The 21,643-nt window shown below is 43.9% G+C and overlaps 2 protein-coding genes across 2 annotated transcripts; one reads left to right on the forward strand and one right to left on the reverse strand.

The window, feature by feature from the left end:
• Positions 1 to 6,768: 6,768 nt before the first annotated feature.
• On the forward strand, positions 6,769 to 8,273 carry LOC128009760 (putative nuclease HARBI1). The gene is made up of 4 exons (XM_052592970.1): positions 6,769 to 7,403; positions 7,519 to 7,631; positions 7,697 to 7,808; positions 7,882 to 8,273. The coding sequence occupies exons 1-4, from the start codon at positions 6,971 to 6,973 to the stop codon at positions 8,256 to 8,258; spliced, it is 1,035 nt and encodes a 344-aa protein (XP_052448930.1). The 5' UTR covers positions 6,769 to 6,970; the 3' UTR covers positions 8,259 to 8,273.
• A 110-nt stretch (positions 8,274 to 8,383) lies between these two features.
• LOC128009808 (uncharacterized) lies at positions 8,384 to 9,929 on the reverse strand. The gene is made up of 7 exons (XM_052592973.1): positions 9,771 to 9,929; positions 9,525 to 9,595; positions 9,275 to 9,454; positions 9,042 to 9,100; positions 8,881 to 8,955; positions 8,745 to 8,807; positions 8,384 to 8,662 (listed from the first exon to the last, which is right to left on the reverse strand). Exons 1-7 carry the CDS (start codon positions 9,878 to 9,880, stop codon positions 8,399 to 8,401), a joined length of 822 nt encoding a protein of 273 aa, XP_052448933.1. The 5' UTR covers positions 9,881 to 9,929; the 3' UTR covers positions 8,384 to 8,398.
• Positions 9,930 to 21,643: the final 11,714 nt, after the last annotated feature.

The following is a 21,643-nucleotide window of genomic DNA, read 5'->3' on the forward strand; positions in this document are numbered from 1 at the left end:
GGTGAAATATTCCGCCTTTTCGTCCACCACTGAAAAGGGCGCATTTGAAGCAATCCCAGACGAATCACGGGGGATGCTGCTGCCATTAGACCCAAGAGCCTGAGGCACAATCTCACCGTCACCGTGCGACCCGCTTTGAAGTGCCGCACGCATGACGCAATCGACTGAGCGCGCGGGAGAGAAAGCTTCGCTGTCATCGCGCGAGAGTCCAGATCTATTCCAAGAAAAGTTATCCGTTGAGAGGGAGTTAAAACACTCTTCTTGAAATTTGTTCGTAAGCCCAGGCTGTTTAAATGATTCAGCACAAGATCTCGGTGAGAGTGTGCTTGAGTCCGCGATTGCGCTATCACCAGCCAATCGTCCAAATAGTTCAACACACGAACGCCCTGGAGCCGCAACGGGGCCAGAGCTGCGTCCATGCACTTTGAGAACGTACGGGGCGCTAAAGCCAAGCCAAAGGGAAGAACGCGGTACTGATACGCTTTGCCCTCTAAAGCGAATCTGAGGAACTTCCTGTGTCTCTTGACGATCTGAATATGGAAATACGCATCCTTCAGATCGATCGTAATAAACCAATCGCTTGGTCGGATCTGAGACAGAATATTTTTCACCGTCAACATCTTGAATTTGCTCGGTCTGAGTGCAAGATTCAGACGGCGTAAATCCAGAATGGGTCGTAACCCGCCGTCTTTTTTCGGTACCACGAAATAACGGCTGTAAAAACCTGTCTCCATCTGAGAGGGGTGTACTTCTTCTATAGCCCCTTTGCTCAGCAGAGCTGACATTTCTTGTCGCAGCACCGCCATTTCCGTAGACTTCACCGTAGTGGGAAGAATTCCGCGGAAAGGAGGCGGGCCTTTCCGAAACTGAATGGTGTATCCGTGACAAACCGTGCGTAACACCCATTGAGGAATGCCGGGCAAGCGTTCCCACGCGGCCCGAAACAATATTAACGGTTTCAAAGCTTCCGCTCCCAGCAACGCCGTCATACGCGTTAAAACGACCGGACACGAAAAACCCGTGGTGTTCGTGCACCGGGGAAGCGTATGCGCCGGAGTCGTTGCGTTCCGTTGAGTATAATCCTGAAACGCGTCCACGGCAGGAATTAGGCCAACAGATGGAACATCGGGCTCTGCCGCTAGCGAAAAAGCGGCGGCTGTGTGAGCCGTCATAAACGGGCCGTTTGTGTAGGGTCCTTGAGTCGTCCCTCGAACTCCGAAAGCAGGATTGCGCAGAGTGTCTGAGGGAGCGTCTGTCATTACAGCTCGATCCAATGTTGCTCGAGGCGCTGTTAGCGGCGAGACAATCAATGTTTGAGCATGGGGACTGCAATGAGAGTGTGGGATGCGCGAAAGCGGTCCGACAGCGCTCTCTAGCGGAGAGCACAGTCCCTGGCAAGCAGCAGAAAGATCAGGAGCTGCTATTCGGCACCCGAGAACGAGAGGCTTTAGCCGTCGAGGTCAGGTTCAAACGCTTACGTTGACGCTGGTGCGCCGGAGGAAAAACCCTAGGGCCCCAGTCCTTACGAGGAGGCGCCATGGGTGTAGGTTCCTCTCGAGAGGCTGCTCGCTGGCGGTGAGAGGAGGTTGAGCGAGAACGCGCGGGCGCTTGCCGGCGTTCGACCTCCCTGGGTCTGCGGGGAATCAGCTGGCGGAAAGCGGCTGATTGCTGTTTCGCTGCCCTGAACTTCTCCACTACTGACGTGACAGCCTCACCGAACAATCCATCCCTGGAGACAGGGGCATCCATAAGGAAAGATTTATCCTTCTCCTTAATATCGGTGAGATTAAGCCAGAGGTGGCGCTCAACCGAAATCAAACCGGCCATAGTACGGCCCACTGCACGAGCGGTATGTTTGGTAGCGCGTAGCGCCAAATCCGTAGCTCTACGCAGTTCTTTAACTGCCTCCGGTGTGATGCCCTCACCTTCATCCAATTCCTTCAATAACTCCGCCTGGTAGGCCTGAAGGACCGCCATAGAGTGGAGCGACGCAGCCGCCTGACCAGCCGCCATGTAGGATTTACCCACCAAACTAGACGTGACTCGACACGCCTTCGAAGGAAGAAGGGGGCGAGACTTCCAAGCCGCGGCCGAACTAGGCGCAAGGTGTTCGGCGAGAGTCTCTTCCACCGGGGGCATCATAGTATAGCCATGGTTCGCCATATCAGAAACGGTGGCGAAATCCGCGGCCGCGGCGTTAGTAATCCGCGCCGAAAATGGCTGTTTCCAGGACCTCGAAACCTCCTGGTGGAGGTCCGGGAAAAAAGGCAAAGGCCTCCGGGGCTGTGTAGGTGTCCGACTGGTTAAAAAACGGTCGTCCAGCTTGGAAGAAGGTTGGGCCTCGGCCTTGTCAACCTCCCAGTCTAGCCCCAATTTACCCACCGCACGAGAAACCACATCCAACAGCTCACTGTAGGAGGGGGAAACACGCCTCTCCTGTCCGCTAGGAGGAAGAGGGCTAGTGTCGGTCGCGAAGTCCTCAGACCCCGAGGCCGCGGTGGATAAAACATCGTCGTCATAGCGTCCACAACCGAAGGAGATGGCGGTGCATGCCTCCGGTGTGGGAAGTAAATCCTCATTAGAGAAGACGACGGGCTCAGTATAAGTTTTATTCTGCAGCAGGGTAGGGGAGAGCGAGCGATGTGGAGAATATTCCAGCGCTGCGCTGTCCACAAAATCCATGTCGCACGTGTCACCCCAGGCCCTCGCCTCGTGCGGTGCCTCGGCAGTCGCAGAGGTGACCTGACGGGGGTTAGACTCGAGGGCGACATTAGAGAAAACTTCCACCCTGGAGCGCAGTACTCTGAGCCGCAGGCCATCACAATGGGGACAGGAAGAAAGGCCGCTAAGCGCCGCCTGTGCGTGATGTAAACCAAGACATACTACGCACCTGTCATGAGTGTCCCCCGCCGTGATGTACCTGGTACATGGCTCCTTACATTTTCGAAAGCTCATCGCGTCCGCGAAGAGGAGTTAACACTGCTCGAAGAGATCGCTGGAGAACGCGAGACGATAGGGCACAGATGATTCGCTATTCCTGAAGGAATGAAATCTGAGCGAAATGGCGCGCTGCACCCAGGTATATCATGCGCGCGCATGCGCAGGGTGGTGCTATGCGCCATTTGGCCAATAGGATTGGCGGGATGGTATAGGGCTTCAGACATTCGTCACACCAGAGGTGTTCCCATACGTGGTGACGTCACCGCAGCATCGAAGTGACCTATGATAGGGAACTTAAACTCAGGTAATTTTATCTCTGCATCGCTAAAATGGTGAACTGACGCTGTTGTAACGTGCTGTGTAAGAAAAACGCACAGGGCTTACGTGAAATTACTAACAAAAGAATTAATAAACACTATGGATTTATAGATTTATATCGCGAGCAATGTTAATGTCTGGCCACTGATCATATATACACAACATAATTTATAGATCAATGTGTCTGTCCAATGTGTTTTTTATTAAGTTATCAAGTTCAATTACAAACCTTTACGCCACATTTCAACAGCTGAACACATATAATTAGTGTTGATACAGCCAAATAGAAAGAATAAAGATGGAAAAAAATAACAAATAACAATAATCACACCATAAGATAAAACAGAATAAATAACGGAAAGAAAAAGAAAGATGTCTTAGGGTCTTATTCTAACAACAAAAACAAGTTCAAAGCATACAAGAGTTTCTGGGCGTTCCTGTCAATCCTGTAATGAAGAGACTTTGCAAATATCTTTAGTTCATTCTTCCATCCGCTGAAGAGAGGTTTAACCTTTAAAAACATACTTATCTTACTTATCTACTTATCTATGAATCTAGTATTTGCACAAAGTAATTAAGTTATTTATCAAAAAGTCTAGGATCTTTTCCTTCAACAATACTCCAACCTTAACTGAGATCACAGTCAAAGGGTGTATTGATATCTGTTTGAAATGAAGCCAGTTTTGAAATTCCAGCCAAAAAGTCTGTACAGATTCACATTTAAAAAACATATGATCTACAGTTTCAATATCTTTCTCACAGAACCTGCATGAATTGTTCTCCCAATTAAATCTTTCTTGTAGGAAGTGATTAGATGGATAAATGTCCTTTAGAATTTTAAATGTTACTTCTTTGGCTTTAGGAAGAACTGGATAAGTAAAATAAAGCTTCCTTATTTTCTTTGCCTCTTCTTCACTATATTCTTGAAGAACATACTTTCTTTTCAGTTGACTGGGGAAGTAAAGTTTGGATAATACATTCTGATAAACTTATTTGTTAATTGTTTGCTCTTTTAAATTTTTACCTTTAGTACATGATGGATAGCATGGATGCAACTTAGTTTTTGGGGGCTTGTGGTAAAATAACGTAGTGAATAATGAAAGGACACGATCGTTTTGTATGTGTATTCCTTTAGCATTTGTTGTATAATTTTAAAAGGTCATATGAGGAGGTTGTTTTCATATTTAATTTTTCATTCACCTCCAGGGATAGGATTGGCATAGAAGATGCAGCACTCTTTACATTTTAAATGTATGTTGCCACCCTAGAAGTCAAGGTCTTTTTACATGTGACATTAACATGTTTATTTTTTCTATTTTGTTGTTCTGTTATTCTATTGTTTGACTTTTTTGTTTCAGATCAAATGTATATCAAGTGTTATCCATCCTGATAACACCTCCACAAATAGAGACTGGAACTTCTGAGCACCATCACCTTGTCTGCTATGGGACTGTCATAGGAGAATGATGCAGTACTTTTCTGTGTTGAATTTACCTAACGTCAGCACACAGACTTAGTATTGTTCCAGTTTTGCTGTGCTCATGTCTTCTTTGTGTCCCCAGCCCAGCAATCAGATGCATCAGAACAACAAGGCACAACTGTGGTGGACCAGGCACCTTCAGCAACAAGTAAATTGCTTTAACATTAATGATAATTAAATGTCAGTATTGTAATTAAACTTGACCCATCTGACGTAATTGTTCATGCCAGAGATTTAACAACACTGTCAGTCAGGAGCATATTTAACAGGAGCCACACTCAACTGGCTTGATGGTGACTTCAGTAAGTGTGGTCAACCCTCTTGTTTTTGTGGCTATAACAATTAGACTAAGTAATCTCACTCTCTTCCATTTCCTTAACATTAAACTTTTTTTTTGTTGTTGATACTGAACAGGTGCAGTGAAGATATTTAAAGAGACACTATCTAAAGTACAGAAAGCCTTACATCATCTCTAGGTGCAGTCGCCTACAGTGCAGCCAGCTTCACAAAGACTGTGGGGCTGGTCACCAGGAAAATGGCCAACAAGGAGTGCTTTTGGGGTTTTACTCCTCAGATGACCACCCTGGCTACTGTAGCTGGGATTGCTTCACAGACAATGGAGGTCTTGAAGAGTAAAGTGTGCGTGCATGTGAACACATTGTGTTATTACAGTAACAATTATGGTCACTTGCAGTTCATGTGTTTTCAATGTAGTGTAAGATGTGTTAATTATTATTATTACTCAAAAACCATTAAAACTTCTAAATTGTGGAAGTTATTCTTCATTATTTTACTGTGGTTATTTTGTATATGTTGTTATTTTGATTAAAATACAAAATTCAACACACAAATTCAACACATATTCTGGTTGAGGTATTATTTTAATAATTTATTTCATATTTCATTTATTTTTCACTGCTAAATATTAAAAACATAAGGTTAAGTTTCTAAAATGTATGGAATGTTACATTGGCAGTTGTACACTGGTAAAACAAATATGAACAAATTGATGTCTGTAGTGCAAATTGCTGGGGGGGGGGGGGGGGAATGCTGTCTTGTCATAAACCGTACAAGATTAGTGTATATATATATATATTTATTTCTACTAGGTAAAAGTAACAAAGATAAAAGTACAGAACATATTAACATTACGTACAAAGAGGTGACATAACTGGCAAAGCACCCTTTATACGTGTATATAACAAGTAATACAAAACGAAAGTTTGGTGGTAGTGACATATTTTCCCTCTTAAATGGAGCTCCACTCTACGTAAAGTGTTACCCGGACCAACATGGCGGCCGCGTCATTAGTGGAGGCGACGTAATTCTACGGAAAGTGTGGCCCGGTCCAACATGGTGGCGGCGTCGCTAGTGGAGGTGACGTATTTCCGCTCTTGAGTGGAGCTCCACTCGCCCATATGTCTGCAGCCAGACCCTCTTGTGGGTATTTGTTCAAGAGTGAACGGAACCTAATTTACGAAGGAAAGATATGTAAATGTTATTAGGTAGATTATATTTCGATTACTTTTCGACAAAACACCCAGAAACATTACAGCATAAGTATAGTTAAATAAAATAAAACTGCAAATGAAAAAGAAAATAAGTGATACTAACCTAATGAGATGTCTTTTGACGTAAATTAAACTTTTCTGCAAACTCACCCCCCCCCCCCCCTCCAAAAAAAAAAAAGAATAATATAAATAATACAAAAACATCAACAAAACAAAAACATTACATTGGCTAAATAAGAAAAAAGTCCCAAAATTATTAAGTATGTTTTATCACAAGTTATGTATGTATTTTGGACACTACATCATCATAATGCACAAAAGTCCACATATATTTGAATTACAATGAACCTGCTCAATGCAGAGAATGAAAGTTAATTAGATGAAGAAATAAAAAGCGTTTCAACCGCTGCCAGCATCCTTGAACAAAACAAAGAAAACTTGTATAACAAATATATTTATTTATACAAATTTATCTGCACTGCTGTTGTTTGAAATCAAAGCATTCTACCCTCACATATCTGGGGGGTATTCCAAAAAGCAGGTTATGTGACATACCTGGGTATGTATAAGGGTAAGTTCGTGGATAACCTCAACGTTCGGTTCCAAAAACAGAGGTCACTTTCTGGGTATGTATGTAACCATAGCAACTGACTCTCTGAAGATAACCTGCTCGAGAGCAGGTTATGTTTCAGTGTAACTTCGTTTCAGAAGGTTGGTGAGCATGGCGTGCCCTTTTGACGAGGATCCTGTGGACGTTGAAGCACAAATTATACGAGGTTTTTTTCATCGGGAGAGGGTTATAAGACCGCGTATTGATGTGTTTGCTTACCCTAATGAATATTTAAAAGAGCGTTATCGTTTTTCAAAAGATTCATTAGTTTATTTAACACGTCTTTTAAAACCGCATATCGCAAATGTGACAAACCGCGGCTCTGCGCTTAGCACAGAAAACATTCTGTGCATAGCACTTAGGTTTTTTGCGTCTGGCCATTTTTTGTACAGTGTGGGCGATTCAGAGCATGTGGGAAAGGCAACTGTGTGTAGAGCCGTTCGTACAGTGTGTCTGGCACTTAAACAGTTGTTACCCACGTTTGTACAGTTCCCTGGCCATAAACCTCTGCTTGTTATTAAAGACGAATTCCACAGAGTGGCAGGTTTGTCCTTTGTAGTAAAATATATGACACATATTTAATATTTAGTCATATTATTAATATCTATACATGTATTCCTTATGCACACACTTCATACTTCCAAAACTTTCTGTTTCAGGGTTTCCAAATGTAATTGGGTGCATTGATGGCACTCACATTCCTATTAAAGCTCCATCAATAAATGAGGGAGACTATGTTAATAGGAAATCTATTCATAGTATCAATGTGCAGGTAACAACTTAATTTTTTCCCCTTCTTAAAATCATCAAAGTCATTACTTTTTCCACTAACTATAGGTAATATGTGAGGCAACCCAAATCATCACCAATGTCGAGGCAAAATGGCCAGGATCTGTGCATGATGCCAGAATTTTCCGCGAGTCATCATTATGCCAGACATTTCAGCAGGGTATGATTTGCTTTATACAATTTTTGTTTTTTCGTTTTTACTATATTTGTGTTGTACACTTCAATCATTACAGGACAGTACAATGGTTACTTGCTGGGGGACAGAGGATACCCTTGTCTGCCCTATTTAATGACACCCTACCCTGAACCTGAGCCTGGACCACAGACACGGTTTAACCTGGCTCACAGCCGAACACGGGCCAAGGTGGAGATGACTATAGGGATCCTCAAATCTCGGTTTCAGTGTCTGCGTGGGCTCCGGGTTAGTCCAGAGAGGGCATGCGACATTATTGTGGCTTGTGTTGTGCTTCACAATATTGCCACTATAAGAGGAGAGAGCCACCCTCCTTGTATTGAGGAAGATGGCCCAGAGGAACACCGACAGATTTTAGAGGCCAACAGAGACGGAAGACTTTTGAGAGACAAGATTTGTCAAAATTACTTTTATTAGTTTTTTTTGCACTGGTCTGCCAGGCAGTTTATTTCTTCATTTCCTGAAAAACAATAAAAGTAAAATTCATTAAAATGTTTTTTTTTTTATATTGCTTTACACATACATACATACATACATACATACAGATAGATAGATAGCTAGATAGATAGATAGATAGATAGATAGATAGATAGATAGATAGATAGATAGATAGAGACAGACAGACCACTTTTAACATGCAACAGATTAATATTCAGACAAGTTCTCACCTTAAGGCGATTCTCAAGTAATTCTATTTCAAGTGCTGCTTTTTTAATGAGGAGCCTTTTCTCTTCCATTTGAAGCTGTATATGGTCCATCTCCATGTCACTTTTTCTTATTTGTTTTTGAAGATGGACCTTATACAGCTCCTTTGCTGGCAACTAAGGTGGAAAAATGTAATAAATGAGATTGTTTGGTCAGACAATAAAATTAAAATATGGACACATGGACACAAATTCTTACCCTGCTTAGATTGTGTGCTGAGGCTGAAGGACCCTCATCTGTGGGCAAATCCCTAGGTATGTACTATGAAAGGACAATGACAGTTTGTTACTCTAATGCAAAAAGGGGCCATACATCATAATGGTATGCATCATACCTCAGTGGATCTACCAGCATTGTCCACTTCTGTCACAGCAGATGTGGTCTCTTCATCGTCATCATCATCTTCATCCTACAAGACAAATATTCAAGTATACATTATTTGGCAAAAAAAAAAAAAAAAAAAACCCTAAAAGTACCTGACAACAAATCACTTACAACTGTGACAGACTGTGTTCTTTCTGGAGAGTCCAATAATACAATCCGTCCATCAGTATCTATAAGAACACACAACCCGTTAAATTCTCAATATTATCAAAGAAAATAATACATCATATGCAGTTAAATAAAATAAGCCTACATAAATTAATCTTGTTCAAAAAGCCTTTAAGTGACAGAGATAGTAATTTATCAGGATAAAAAATGAAAAAAAATCATAGAGGTAAACTTACATTTCACCCTTTTTTCACCATCACTTGTGGTGCATAGTATGTGTGATGAACTGCCCCCTGGAATGCCAGCAACCACTGGTCGCCCTTTATTAAGGGACAGAGCCAGCTCCTCAGATGGGGTGAGGGGAGGTGGTGGTGGCCCCCCGCCAGTTAGACGGGCTTCAGTCTTTTTTCTGTTAGCTGCATGACAGAATGAATATACTAAATCCTGTTATAATAATAGTTCAGTAATTGTGTAATCAAATATTACCTTTTTGCAGAATGTTTTTGTGTTTCATTTTGACTTGGCTTAAAGTTCTTGTGGCTCCAGAAGGATTACACCTTATTAAATAAGAAATATACATTATTATTTCAAGCTAAAGAAATAAAATGGCAGGAAAAGTAAATGCTTTCATAGTGATTTAACATATTCAAAAGTATGTATAAGTCATACTTCATTATTTTGCATTTCAATAAAACGGGAGCCAATACCAAATTTGTAATTTAATACACTCACGCATTTACTCTGTCCGTTATTTTTTGCCAAGCCAACTCTCTTGCTTTAGCCGATGCAGCTGTATTGCTTCTTTTTAATATTATTGGCTTAAACTCCTCATAAGCATGCATTAAAACTTCCAACTCCGCCTCTGTGAAATACGCGGCTCTCTTTTTTTCGCTTTGAGTTCCATGGTGACTCGTGAAATCGGCGATCCATTGAAAATGTCTTTATACATGCACCGTGCACGCGCATTAACTCTGGGTAACCAGTCAGAGGTTGATTAACATCTCGGTTACGTATGTAACCTTGGTTCCCTGAATAGGGAACGAGATGCTGCGGTGACGTCACCACGTATGGGAACACCTCTGGTGTGACGAATGTCTGAAGCCCTATACCATCCCGCCAATCCTATTGGCCAAATGGCGCATAGCACCACCCTGCGCATGCGCGCGCATGATATACCTGGGTGCAGCGCGCCATTTCGCTCAGATTTCATGACTGAAGATGAAGAGTTATCAAGGTACGGAACGGCCAGAACCGCAGCATCTCGTTCCCTATTCAGGGAACCAAGGTTACATACGTAACCGAGATGTTCCCTATCATAGGTCACTTCGATGCTGCGGTGACGTCACCACGTATGGGAACGATATACCAAAACGCCTGACGTACCTGATAACTGAGATCCGAGGAAGCAACTGCTCAAGCGGAGAGAACCCGGGAGCCAGGGGCCATCCTCACATCCAGACTGTAGGATTTGATAAAAGTGCTCGGTGAGGACCATCCTGCCGCAGCACAGATATCATCCATAGAAGAGCCACTGAGAAAAGCTTGAGAAGAAGCCACAGCTCGAGTGGAATGAGCCTTAACCCCTAAGGGTGAAGCGAGTCCGCGCGCCTCATAGGCCAAAGAAATCGCCTCCACCAGCCAATGGGACATGCGCTGTTTTGTAACTGCATGGCCCTTACTTTTATGTCCAAAGCAGACAAACAGCTGGTCAGAACCACGCCAAGGAGCTGTGCGATCCACATAAGTCTTTAAAGCTCTCACAGGGCAAAGACTTAGATCTCCTGACCCGGCCTCGGCAGGCGAAAAAGCTTCCAGAACCACTTGCTGAAAGCGAAAAGGGTTAGATGCGACCTTAGGAACATAGTTAGGCCTGGGCCGCAGCAGCACCTTCACAGAGCCTGGTGCAAATTCCATGCATGAGGGTGAAACAGAAAGAGCCTGTAAATCCCCAACTCTCTTGAGGGAGGATAAAGCCATGAGAAGAAGTGTCTTCAATGTCAGGATTTTATCCGATACGGTCTCCAAGGGCTCAAACGGATGCCCTGATAAACCTAACAACACAATGGATAAATCCCATGAAGGAACTCGCACAGGGCGGAAAGGCCTCAGCCGTCGCGCACCCTGTATGAAACGAGAAACTAATGGATGACGCCCCACAGAGGCACCGCCTATGCATTCGTGGTAAGCTGAAATGGCTGCCACGTAAACCTTTAAAGTGGCTGGTGTAACGCCATCCGAGAAACGCTCCTGGAGGAACTCCAGCACTGAAGCCACTGGGCAGTAAACTGGATCCACATTATGATTACCACACCAGGCTGTAAACAGTCTCCACTTGAAAGCATATAAGCGTCTCGTAGAGGCTGCTCTAGAACTCAATATAGTTTCAGTAGTTTCAGCAGAAAGACCGGGACATACTAACGCACTCCGCTCAGTGGCCACGCCCACAGTTTCCACAGATCTGGCCTCGGGTGCCAAATCAGCCCCTGTGCTTGTGATAATAAATCCTGTCTGATGGGAATCTCCCACGGAGAGCCCGCTAGCAGACTGATCAGATCCGCAAACCACGGCTGCGTGTGCCATCGCGGAGCCACCAGCAGCAGCTGTTCCACTCTGTCCCGGCGTAATCTGCATAATACCGCTGGGATCAAACGAATCGGAGGAAAAGCATACAGACTGGTCTTGGGCCAGCTGTGAGCTAACGCATCCACGCCCAGGGGCGATGGGGAGCGTAGGGAGAACCATAGCGGGCAATGCGTAGTCATGCTCGATGCGAATAAATCCACTTTCGCTTTGCCGAATATCCGCCATAAAAGATCCACCGTCTGGGGGTGTAATCGCCATTCTCCCTGTTCCAGAGCCTGTCTGGATAGCAGATCCGCTCCGAAATTCAATCGTCCGGGGACATGAATGGCCCGGATCGAGAGAAACTTGTCCCGAGACCACAGAAGAACACGCCTCGCCAGCCTGCACAGGGGGCGAGAGCGCAATCCTCCTTGATGGTTCAGATAAGACACAACCGCTGTGTTGTCTGATCTGAGCAGCACATGACGGCCGATCAGCAGATCCGAGAAATACTGGAGAGCCAGAAAAACTGCCAGTAATTCCAGTCTGTTTATATGCCAGCCGCGCTGAGCCGCTGTCCACACTCCGTGGGCTGGTCGCCCTCGACACACAGCTCCCCAACCAGTCAAAGACGCGTCCGTCGTGACAGTCTCTCGGAAAGCATAAATTCCCAATCGAACTCCTGACAGGAGAAATTCGGTTGACATCCAAATTTTCAGCGACATCACACACCGCCGTGTCACCGAAATCGTGCGATGCGGGAGACAACGGGGTGAAATATTCCGCCTTTTCGTCCACCACTGAAAAGGGCGCATTTGAAGCAATCCCAGACGAATCACGGGGGATGCTGCTGCCATTAGACCCAAGAGCCTGAGGCACAATCTCACCGTCACCGTGCGACCCGCTTTGAAGTGCCGCACGCATGACGCAATCGACTGAGCGCGCGGGAGAGAAAGCTTCGCTGTCATCGCGCGAGAGTCCAGATCTATTCCAAGAAAAGTTATCCGTTGAGAGGGAGTTAAAACACTCTTCTTGAAATTTGTTCGTAAGCCCAGGCTGTTTAAATGATTCAGCACAAGATCTCGGTGAGAGTGTGCTTGAGTCCGCGATTGCGCTATCACCAGCCAATCGTCCAAATAGTTCAACACACGAACGCCCTGGAGCCGCAACGGGGCCAGAGCTGCGTCCATGCACTTTGAGAACGTACGGGGCGCTAAAGCCAAGCCAAAGGGAAGAACGCGGTACTGATACGCTTTGCCCTCTAAAGCGAATCTGAGGAACTTCCTGTGTCTCTTGACGATCTGAATATGGAAATACGCATCCTTCAGATCGATCGTAATAAACCAATCGCTTGGTCGGATCTGAGACAGAATATTTTTCACCGTCAACATCTTGAATTTGCTCGGTCTGAGTGCAAGATTCAGACGGCGTAAATCCAGAATGGGTCGTAACCCGCCGTCTTTTTTCGGTACCACGAAATAACGGCTGTAAAAACCTGTCTCCATCTGAGAGGGGTGTACTTCTTCTATAGCCCCTTTGCTCAGCAGAGCTGACATTTCTTGTCGCAGCACCGCCATTTCCGTAGACTTCACCGTAGTGGGAAGAATTCCGCGGAAAGGAGGCGGGCCTTTCCGAAACTGAATGGTGTATCCGTGACAAACCGTGCGTAACACCCATTGAGGAATGCCGGGCAAGCGTTCCCACGCGGCCCGAAACAATATTAACGGTTTCAAAGCTTCCGCTCCCAGCAACGCCGTCATACGCGTTAAAACGACCGGACACGAAAAACCCGTGGTGTTCGTGCACCGGGGAAGCGTATGCGCCGGAGTCGTTGCGTTCCGTTGAGTATAATCCTGAAACGCGTCCACGGCAGGAATTAGGCCAACAGATGGAACATCGGGCTCTGCCGCTAGCGAAAAAGCGGCGGCTGTGTGAGCCGTCATAAACGGGCCGTTTGTGTAGGGTCCTTGAGTCGTCCCTCGAACTCCGAAAGCAGGATTGCGCAGAGTGTCTGAGGGAGCGTCTGTCATTACAGCTCGATCCAATGTTGCTCGAGGCGCTGTTAGCGGCGAGACAATCAATGTTTGAGCATGGGGACTGCAATGAGAGTGTGGGATGCGCGAAAGCGGTCCGACAGCGCTCTCTAGCGGAGGGCACAGTCCCTGGCAAGCAGCAGAAAGATCAGGAGCTGCTATTCGGCACCCGAGAACGAGAGGCTTTAGCCGTCGAGGTCAGGTTCAAACGCTTACGTTGACGCTGGTGCGCCGGAGGAAAAACCCTAGGGCCCCAGTCCTTACGAGGAGGCGCCATGGGTGTAGGTTCCTCTCGAGAGGCTGCTCGCTGGCGGTGAGAGGAGGTTGAGCGAGAACGCGCGGGCGCTTGCCGGCGTTCGACCTCCCTGGGTCTGCGGGGAATCAGCTGGCGGAAAGCGGCTGATTGCTGTTTCGCTGCCCTGAACTTCTCCACTACTGACGTGACAGCCTCACCGAACAATCCATCCCTGGAGACAGGGGCATCCATAAGGAAAGATTTATCCTTCTCCTTAATATCGGTGAGATTAAGCCAGAGGTGGCGCTCAACCGAAATCAAACCGGCCATAGTACGGCCCACTGCACGAGCGGTATGTTTGGTAGCGCGTAGCGCCAAATCCGTAGCTCTACGCAGTTCTTTAACTGCCTCCGGTGTGATGCCCTCACCTTCATCCAATTCCTTCAATAACTCCGCCTGGTAGGCCTGAAGGACCGCCATAGAGTGGAGCGACGCAGCCGCCTGACCAGCCGCCATGTAGGATTTACCCACCAAACTAGACGTGACTCGACACGCCTTCGAAGGAAGAAGGGGGCGAGACTTCCAAGCCGCGGCCGAACTAGGCGCAAGGTGTTCGGCGAGAGTCTCTTCCACCGGGGGCATCATAGTATAGCCATGGTTCGCCATATCAGAAACGGTGGCGAAATCCGCGGCCGCGGCGTTAGTAATCCGCGCCGAAAATGGCTGTTTCCAGGACCTCGAAACCTCCTGGTGGAGGTCCGGGAAAAAAGGCAAAGGCCTCCGGGGCTGTGTAGGTGTCCGACTGGTTAAAAAACGGTCGTCCAGCTTGGAAGAAGGTTGGGCCTCGGCCTTGTCAACCTCCCAGTCTAGCCCCAATTTACCCACCGCACGAGAAACCACATCCAACAGCTCACTGTAGGAGGGGGAAACACGCCTCTCCTGTCCGCTAGGAGGAAGAGGGCTAGTGTCGGTCGCGAAGTCCTCAGACCCCGAGGCCGCGGTGGATAAAACATCGTCGTCATAGCGTCCACAACCGAAGGAGATGGCGGTGCATGCCTCCGGTGTGGGAAGTAAATCCTCATTAGAGAAGACGACGGGCTCAGTATAAGTTTTATTCTGCAGCAGGGTAGGGGAGAGCGAGCGATGTGGAGAATATTCCAGCGCTGCGCTGTCCACAAAATCCATGTCGCACGTGTCACCCCAGGCCCTCGCCTCGTGCGGTGCCTCGGCAGTCGCAGAGGTGACCTGACGGGGGTTAGACTCGAGGGCGACATTAGAGAAAACTTCCACCCTGGAGCGCAGTACTCTGAGCCGCAGGCCATCACAATGGGGACAGGAAGAAAGGCCGCTAAGCGCCGCCTGTGCGTGATGTAAACCAAGACATACTACGCACCTGTCATGAGTGTCCCCCGCCGTGATGTACCTGGTACATGGCTCCTTACATTTTCGAAAGCTCATCGCGTCCGCGAAGAGGAGTTAACACTGCTCGAAGAGATCGCTGGAGAACGCGAGACGATAGGGCACAGATGATTCGCTATTCCTGAAGGAATGAAATCTGAGCGAAATGGCGCGCTGCACCCAGGTATATCATGCGCGCGCATGCGCAGGGTGGTGCTATGCGCCATTTGGCCAATAGGATTGGCGGGATGGTATAGGGCTTCAGACATTCGTCACACCAGAGGTGTTCCCATACGTGGTGACGTCACCGCAGCATCGAAGTGACCTATGATAGGGAAGCTAACTCTTCTCAGGTGTTTTGGAACCGACATACTCATGGTATGCCTGTTTGGGGTAAATCAACCCAGAGGTTATAGTTTATCAAATGGTAAGTTAACCAAGCTTTCTGGAATACCCCCCTGGTTTCATCCACTCTGTTTGTAAACCTTGAGGTCGAAATCCTTATTTTCCGGGAGATCAGGTGACCTCTGGTGGCGAGCAAGCTGAAATGCAATTTTTACATATACTATGCACAGCATAAATGAGTACACCTTCTCTGAATAAAATATACAGGTGCTGGTCATATAATTAGAATATCATCAAAAAGTTTATGTTAGTAGTTCCATTCAAAAAGTGAAACGTGTATATTATATTGATTAATTACACACAGACTGATATATTTCAAATGTTTATTTCTTTGAATTTTGATGATTATAATTGACAACTAAGGAAAATCCCAAATTCAGTATCTCAGAAAAATAGAATATTACTTAAGACCAATGCAAATTTTTAGAAATCTTGGCCAACTCAAAAGTATGAACATGAAAAGTATGAGCATGTACAGCACTCAATACTTAGTTGGTGCTCCTTTTGAGATAATTACTCCAGCAATGCGGCGTGGAATGGAGTCTATTAGTCTGTGGCTCTGCTCAGGTGTTATGAGAACCCAGGTTGCTCTGATAGTGGCCTTCAGTTCTACTTAATTCTTGGGTCTGGCATATCGCAATCTTCCTCTTCACAATACCCCATAGATTTTCAATGGGGTTAAGGTCAGGCGAGTTTGCTGGCCAATTACGAACAGGAATACCATGGTCCTTAAACCAGGTACTGGTAACTTTGACACTGTGTGCAGGTGCCAAGTCCTGTTGCAAAATGACATCTGCATCTCCATAGAGTTGGTCAGCAGCAGGAAGCATGAAGTGCTCTAAAACTTCCTGGTATACGGCTGCGTTGACCTTGGATCTCAGAAAACACAGTGGACCAACACCAGCAGATGACATGGCACCCCAAACCATCCCTGATTGTGGAAACTTTACACTGGACCTCAAGCAACGTGGATTGTGTGCCTCTCCTCTCTTCCTTCAGACTCTGGGACCCTGATTTCCAAAGGAAATGCAAAATTTACTAATATATAATATACAAGTTTCACATTTTGAATGGAATTAGTGAAATAAATCAACTTTTTTATTATATTCTAATTATATGACCAGCACCTGTAAAAGATCTATTTTCTTGAGTGAAAATACAAGATTGAGTGAAATACTGAAGGATTTTCTCCTTGGGAGAATAAATATCTTCTTTGTCATGCTGAAAAAATACCCAATAATGCAGGAAATGAGGGGAGGGTAGCATTTCTGTTTCAAGTTTTTGTATTACATCACACAGTGTGTGAATTCATACCAGCATTGATAAAGCACAACTCTCTCACAGCTTCAGCACTCATATAAAAGCTTTACTACCACTGAACGTCTCTGTGGGTACCGGCACTTCTTACTGTACTCCTGTTCTAGTAACACCAGAACATTTTGGAAGCTTTTGAGGCCGAAATTATTAACTTGGTCTCTTGAGACCAGAGAATGGATTCCAAGAAGTCTCTATTTAGTAAATTTGGTCCATGGAAGAGGTTAAATTAGTTTATTTTTCTTTGGCTACACTTGTTAATTCTAGTGGTGTCAACAACCTGCAGGCTGCGTCATACTCCGTGAGATAAAGTTTTCATAGCTTTTGCCGCCTCTGAGAGACACTTGCATTTTATTTCTCCTGCTCTTTTTCTAGCAAAAATTCCCTCCTCACTAAATGAAAACCTAAAAGTGAAGACCTGATTATTTCAGGAGCCTTGTCACAAGTCCATTGTTTTTGAATGTCGGTGCTACTTCTGCTATATATTCACACTTAAAACAATAATTTAGTATTCCTCTTGTACCATTGTCCTCTTTTATGCTAAGAAAGAAGTCTCCTGGCTGTTCTCTCCCAAGTGCTTCCACTGCTGCCAGCATTAAGTCTGAATATGATTCATTGTGCTACATAACACTGTTAATTGCCAGGAAATGACTTGTCTTTAAAGTTTTGGTACAATATACATGTAGTTCAAAAATAGGTTTAAATCTATACTTTTTATTATTATTATTTAGTAACTTTCAGGAGGGTGCTCTCATTTTTGCGACAAAATGTTTCACTTTGATAAGAAAATCTTATTTTGCTGAAAATTTTTTTCATTCTTCTTTGGTAATTAATCAAGCAGGCTTGTTGGAACATTATTCGTTAAGTTTTAGAGGGGGTGTACTCATTTATGCTGTGAACTGTATAACAGAGAATTATGTGAGCTCTATATTCAGAACCTTAAGATTATTTGAAACGTTGTCAAAATCATTAAAAGAAAAGCTTATAAACAGATGAACTGCTTTTATTAGTTCACAAAATAATCACATGTAAACATTTTATTCAATGCAAATTATACAAAAGTATACAAAATGGGAAATAATGTAATCAAAACATAGTAACAACCCACATTTCACAATAATAAAAGTATTATATACATATTTTCAAATGTAACTAATGTTTGCAAAGAGTGGCATAACATCTCATATATGTAAGCCATGAAAATAATAATAATAATAATGCTAAATTCAAAATCATATCTTTGCACTTTGAGGAGAATATGGTGCTGACAATATCTGCATGTTTCCAGTCACTCATCTTCATATTTAAAGTAACCATTACTAATTGCCTTTGCAATGATATTTTCTGCTGACAGCCTTTGGTCTAAAAAGATTAATGCTTCAATAATAAATCTGCCTTCAGTCCCTCCTTTTCCATCCAGATTTTTAAAAGTTCATAAATTCTGTCTTCTGGAAAAAGAGACTCTGCACTTTTGATTGAATTCTCACTCAGTCCAATGAACCCGAAGAATCTGCTATGATAGTGGACATCCATTTCTTCAAAGAAATCAAGGTTTTCTTCAACGATTCTTCTCCTGAAAAGGTGAGACAGAGTGAAAACACTGCAGCATATTAGAATTTAAGGAACCGTTCACCCAAAAATGTAAGGTCTGTTATAGGGGCCTAGCCAGAAATGTTTAAGTGGGTGGGCCTACATAAACACTGTGGGCAAAGTGTAGCATATGTAAACTGCATGTCAAACTGCCAACAGAAAATACAGCACAAATTCAATACACAATATTTATAAATCATTGATTAACATTAATGTTAATTTAAAAATGAACTAATACTTATAATTAAAATACTTATAATTTATAATTAAAAGTCATATCTGTTAGCATTTGTAGGCTATGAGCTAATGTTAATAACAAAGATGATAAACACTGTAACAAAAGTATTGCTCATATAGTCAAATCGGAATTTTTGAATCTTGCTGATATTCTACTGATAGTCGAATCATATGCTTGGGGGCGGGGCAAAATACATTGAGTCAAGTCAGACATTCGACATAATTACTGATGTTAACACACAGGGAAAATGTGTAACAAATGCCTCGGAGATACAAACACCGTAAATGTTTTAATGTTTTGATTAAAAGATAGTTAACACTAAACGTCAGCGAAACCCTAACAAATCACATTTTTTAAAATAGTGCTCTCATTATAAAGTTGACAGTCTGACAGAAACGGTGCTTGACTCGAGAAGAGTCAATCTTTTGTTCATTATCTGGCTCAGCTCGGTGTTCATCTTCAGTTCTCTCTTCACAGCAGTTCAGTCAGTGTACTGTTTGAGTACATGAATTACTCCGGGATATTGGTTTGTTTTAACTCAGAGGGAGTATCAGCCACATTGAAAAGGTTAACAGCTTAAGTCATTTGTGGATTAATGCTTATTGGAGACGTGAACCGTTTAAAACGATTCAGTTTGATTTGGTGAAATGGTTCAAAAAGATCCGGTTACATCGAATGATTAGTTCGCGAACCGGATATCACAAACTGCTTTGTTTTGACTCTCTAACAACAGACACGGAAGAGAAGACAATGATGAATAAAGTCATAGTTTTTGCTATTTTTGGACCAAAATGTACTTTCGATGCTTCAAAAAATTCTAACTGATCCTCTGATGTCACATTGACTACTTTGATGATGTTTTTCTTACCTTTCTGGACATGGACAGTATACCGTACACACAGTTTCAATGGAGGGACTGAGAGCTCTTGCACTATATCTAAAATATCTTAAAGTGTTCCAAAATGTTCCAAAATAAAGGTGGACATGGTATTTTGGTCGTTAGGACATACTTGGTACGTTGCTGCGACCAATTTGACCGGTAATGTCCTCATAACGTGCTAGTTTGGTCGTTAGGACATTCTCATCATGTTCCAGTGACGTTCCACTATAACGTCGCCACGACGGATAGGGGAATCACAAAGTTACGTCGCTAGAACGTTATTTGGTACGTCGCTGCGACCAATATGGTACTTTATAGTAACGTTCTCATAACGTGCCAGTTTGGTCGTTTGGATGTTCTCATCACGTTCTAACGACGTTTCACTAAAACATCACCATGACGGATATGGGAATCACAAAGTTAAGTCGCTGGAACGTTATTTGGTACATCGCTGCGACCAATATGGTACTTTATAGTAACGTTCTCATGACGTGCCAGTTTGGTCGTCAGGACGTTCTCATCACGTTCCAACGACGTTCCACTATAATGTCGCCACAAATATGGTAGAATATGGTCTGGGAATCACAAAGTTACGTCGCTGCGACGAATATGGTCTGGTAGCTGGGTTAGAGTCCAGTCAAGTGACCTAATTAATATACATGAATACGTCGCTATTAAGGATTCATAAGTTGGCGAAACAACCTGGGGTGCGTTTCCAAAAAGCATCGTTAGGTAACTATAGTATAGCAAATCTGTTGGTAACGAAGGAACCTGCGACCATTGCTGCTTTTGGGAACGTACCCCTGGCTGGCACATGAATTGCCTGCAAGCTTCACTTCCTGTTGAATAGCTACTTAAAATATTTCACTACAGTTTATCTGTACGTACTTTTTATTTCTTAGAAGGATATTAGGGCCAGATTCTCCATGTTAACTTTGGTGTCCATCTCCATCATCACACATCTAAACTTAGGATGCCTCATTTGGCGTGCTCTCTGAACGCACACACAATCTTAATCATTATTATCAATTTCTAAAATGCAAGGGCATTTCTGTCAGTTTGGCGCCTCTCTAGTAGATAGTTGACTGTGACAGTGAGATACTATGACTGAGTGACAGACAGTGTGTGAAACACATGAAACTGGTTGGGACTCTTGCTTGTTTATTCAGTTACCGAGTCTAAGAGGAATTTCATACTGCTGCTTCAGAATGCAGACAAATGTCACTCCTTTCACTTCCAGCAAATACGCTCCACCACGTGATCCATTCATTAGATATATTAGATTCAACTGATTTTCAACTGTTGAGTTTTAATTGTTTGTTGTCTAGATAAACTATGCGTATGGTCTGTTGTAAGGCATCACTTTGGCTCATTGAAAGCATCTTTCTTTCCTTTCAACAAATCTAGTCATTGTTTTGTTGCTTCCTGGAAACTGATTGAGTTTAGTTCCTTCAGCCAGCCAGAGATGCCAGACAACCAATTATGTCTACATTTACCGACAAAGGCACTTTTCTAAAATGTAATTGCCTGAATAGGCTATATCTATACACAGTATTAGAATGCCTGGTGGTATAATCTTCAAACTGGGTTTTCTTAAGATGCATTTACAGTTCAGATTTCTGAACGTTGCTCTAAGAATCCATTCAGTATTAATAACAAACAAACCATTTGTTTACCATGGTTATGATGGCTGAATCTTTAGTCCCTTATGTGTCCTTTGATAAGAAAGTTCTGAAGGAGGAGGGGCCCTTTGAAGATAAAACAAACTCTGGACTTTGCACCAGCCATTTATGATCCCGAATTACTTTTAAGTATTGCTTATATTAACACTTTCATCATTAAATGCCTATTGAACTATTGGCTACAGTTTCGTGCAAATACTAGTGAGCTGATTTATTTCTTACACACAGAAGAGTATATGTGGGGATCACTTGTTGAAATAACAGAATA

This window comes from Carassius gibelio, chromosome A5 (genome assembly GCF_023724105.1).
Source record: "Carassius gibelio isolate Cgi1373 ecotype wild population from Czech Republic chromosome A5, carGib1.2-hapl.c, whole genome shotgun sequence".
NCBI classification, from domain to species: Eukaryota; Metazoa; Chordata; class Actinopteri; order Cypriniformes; family Cyprinidae; genus Carassius; species Carassius gibelio.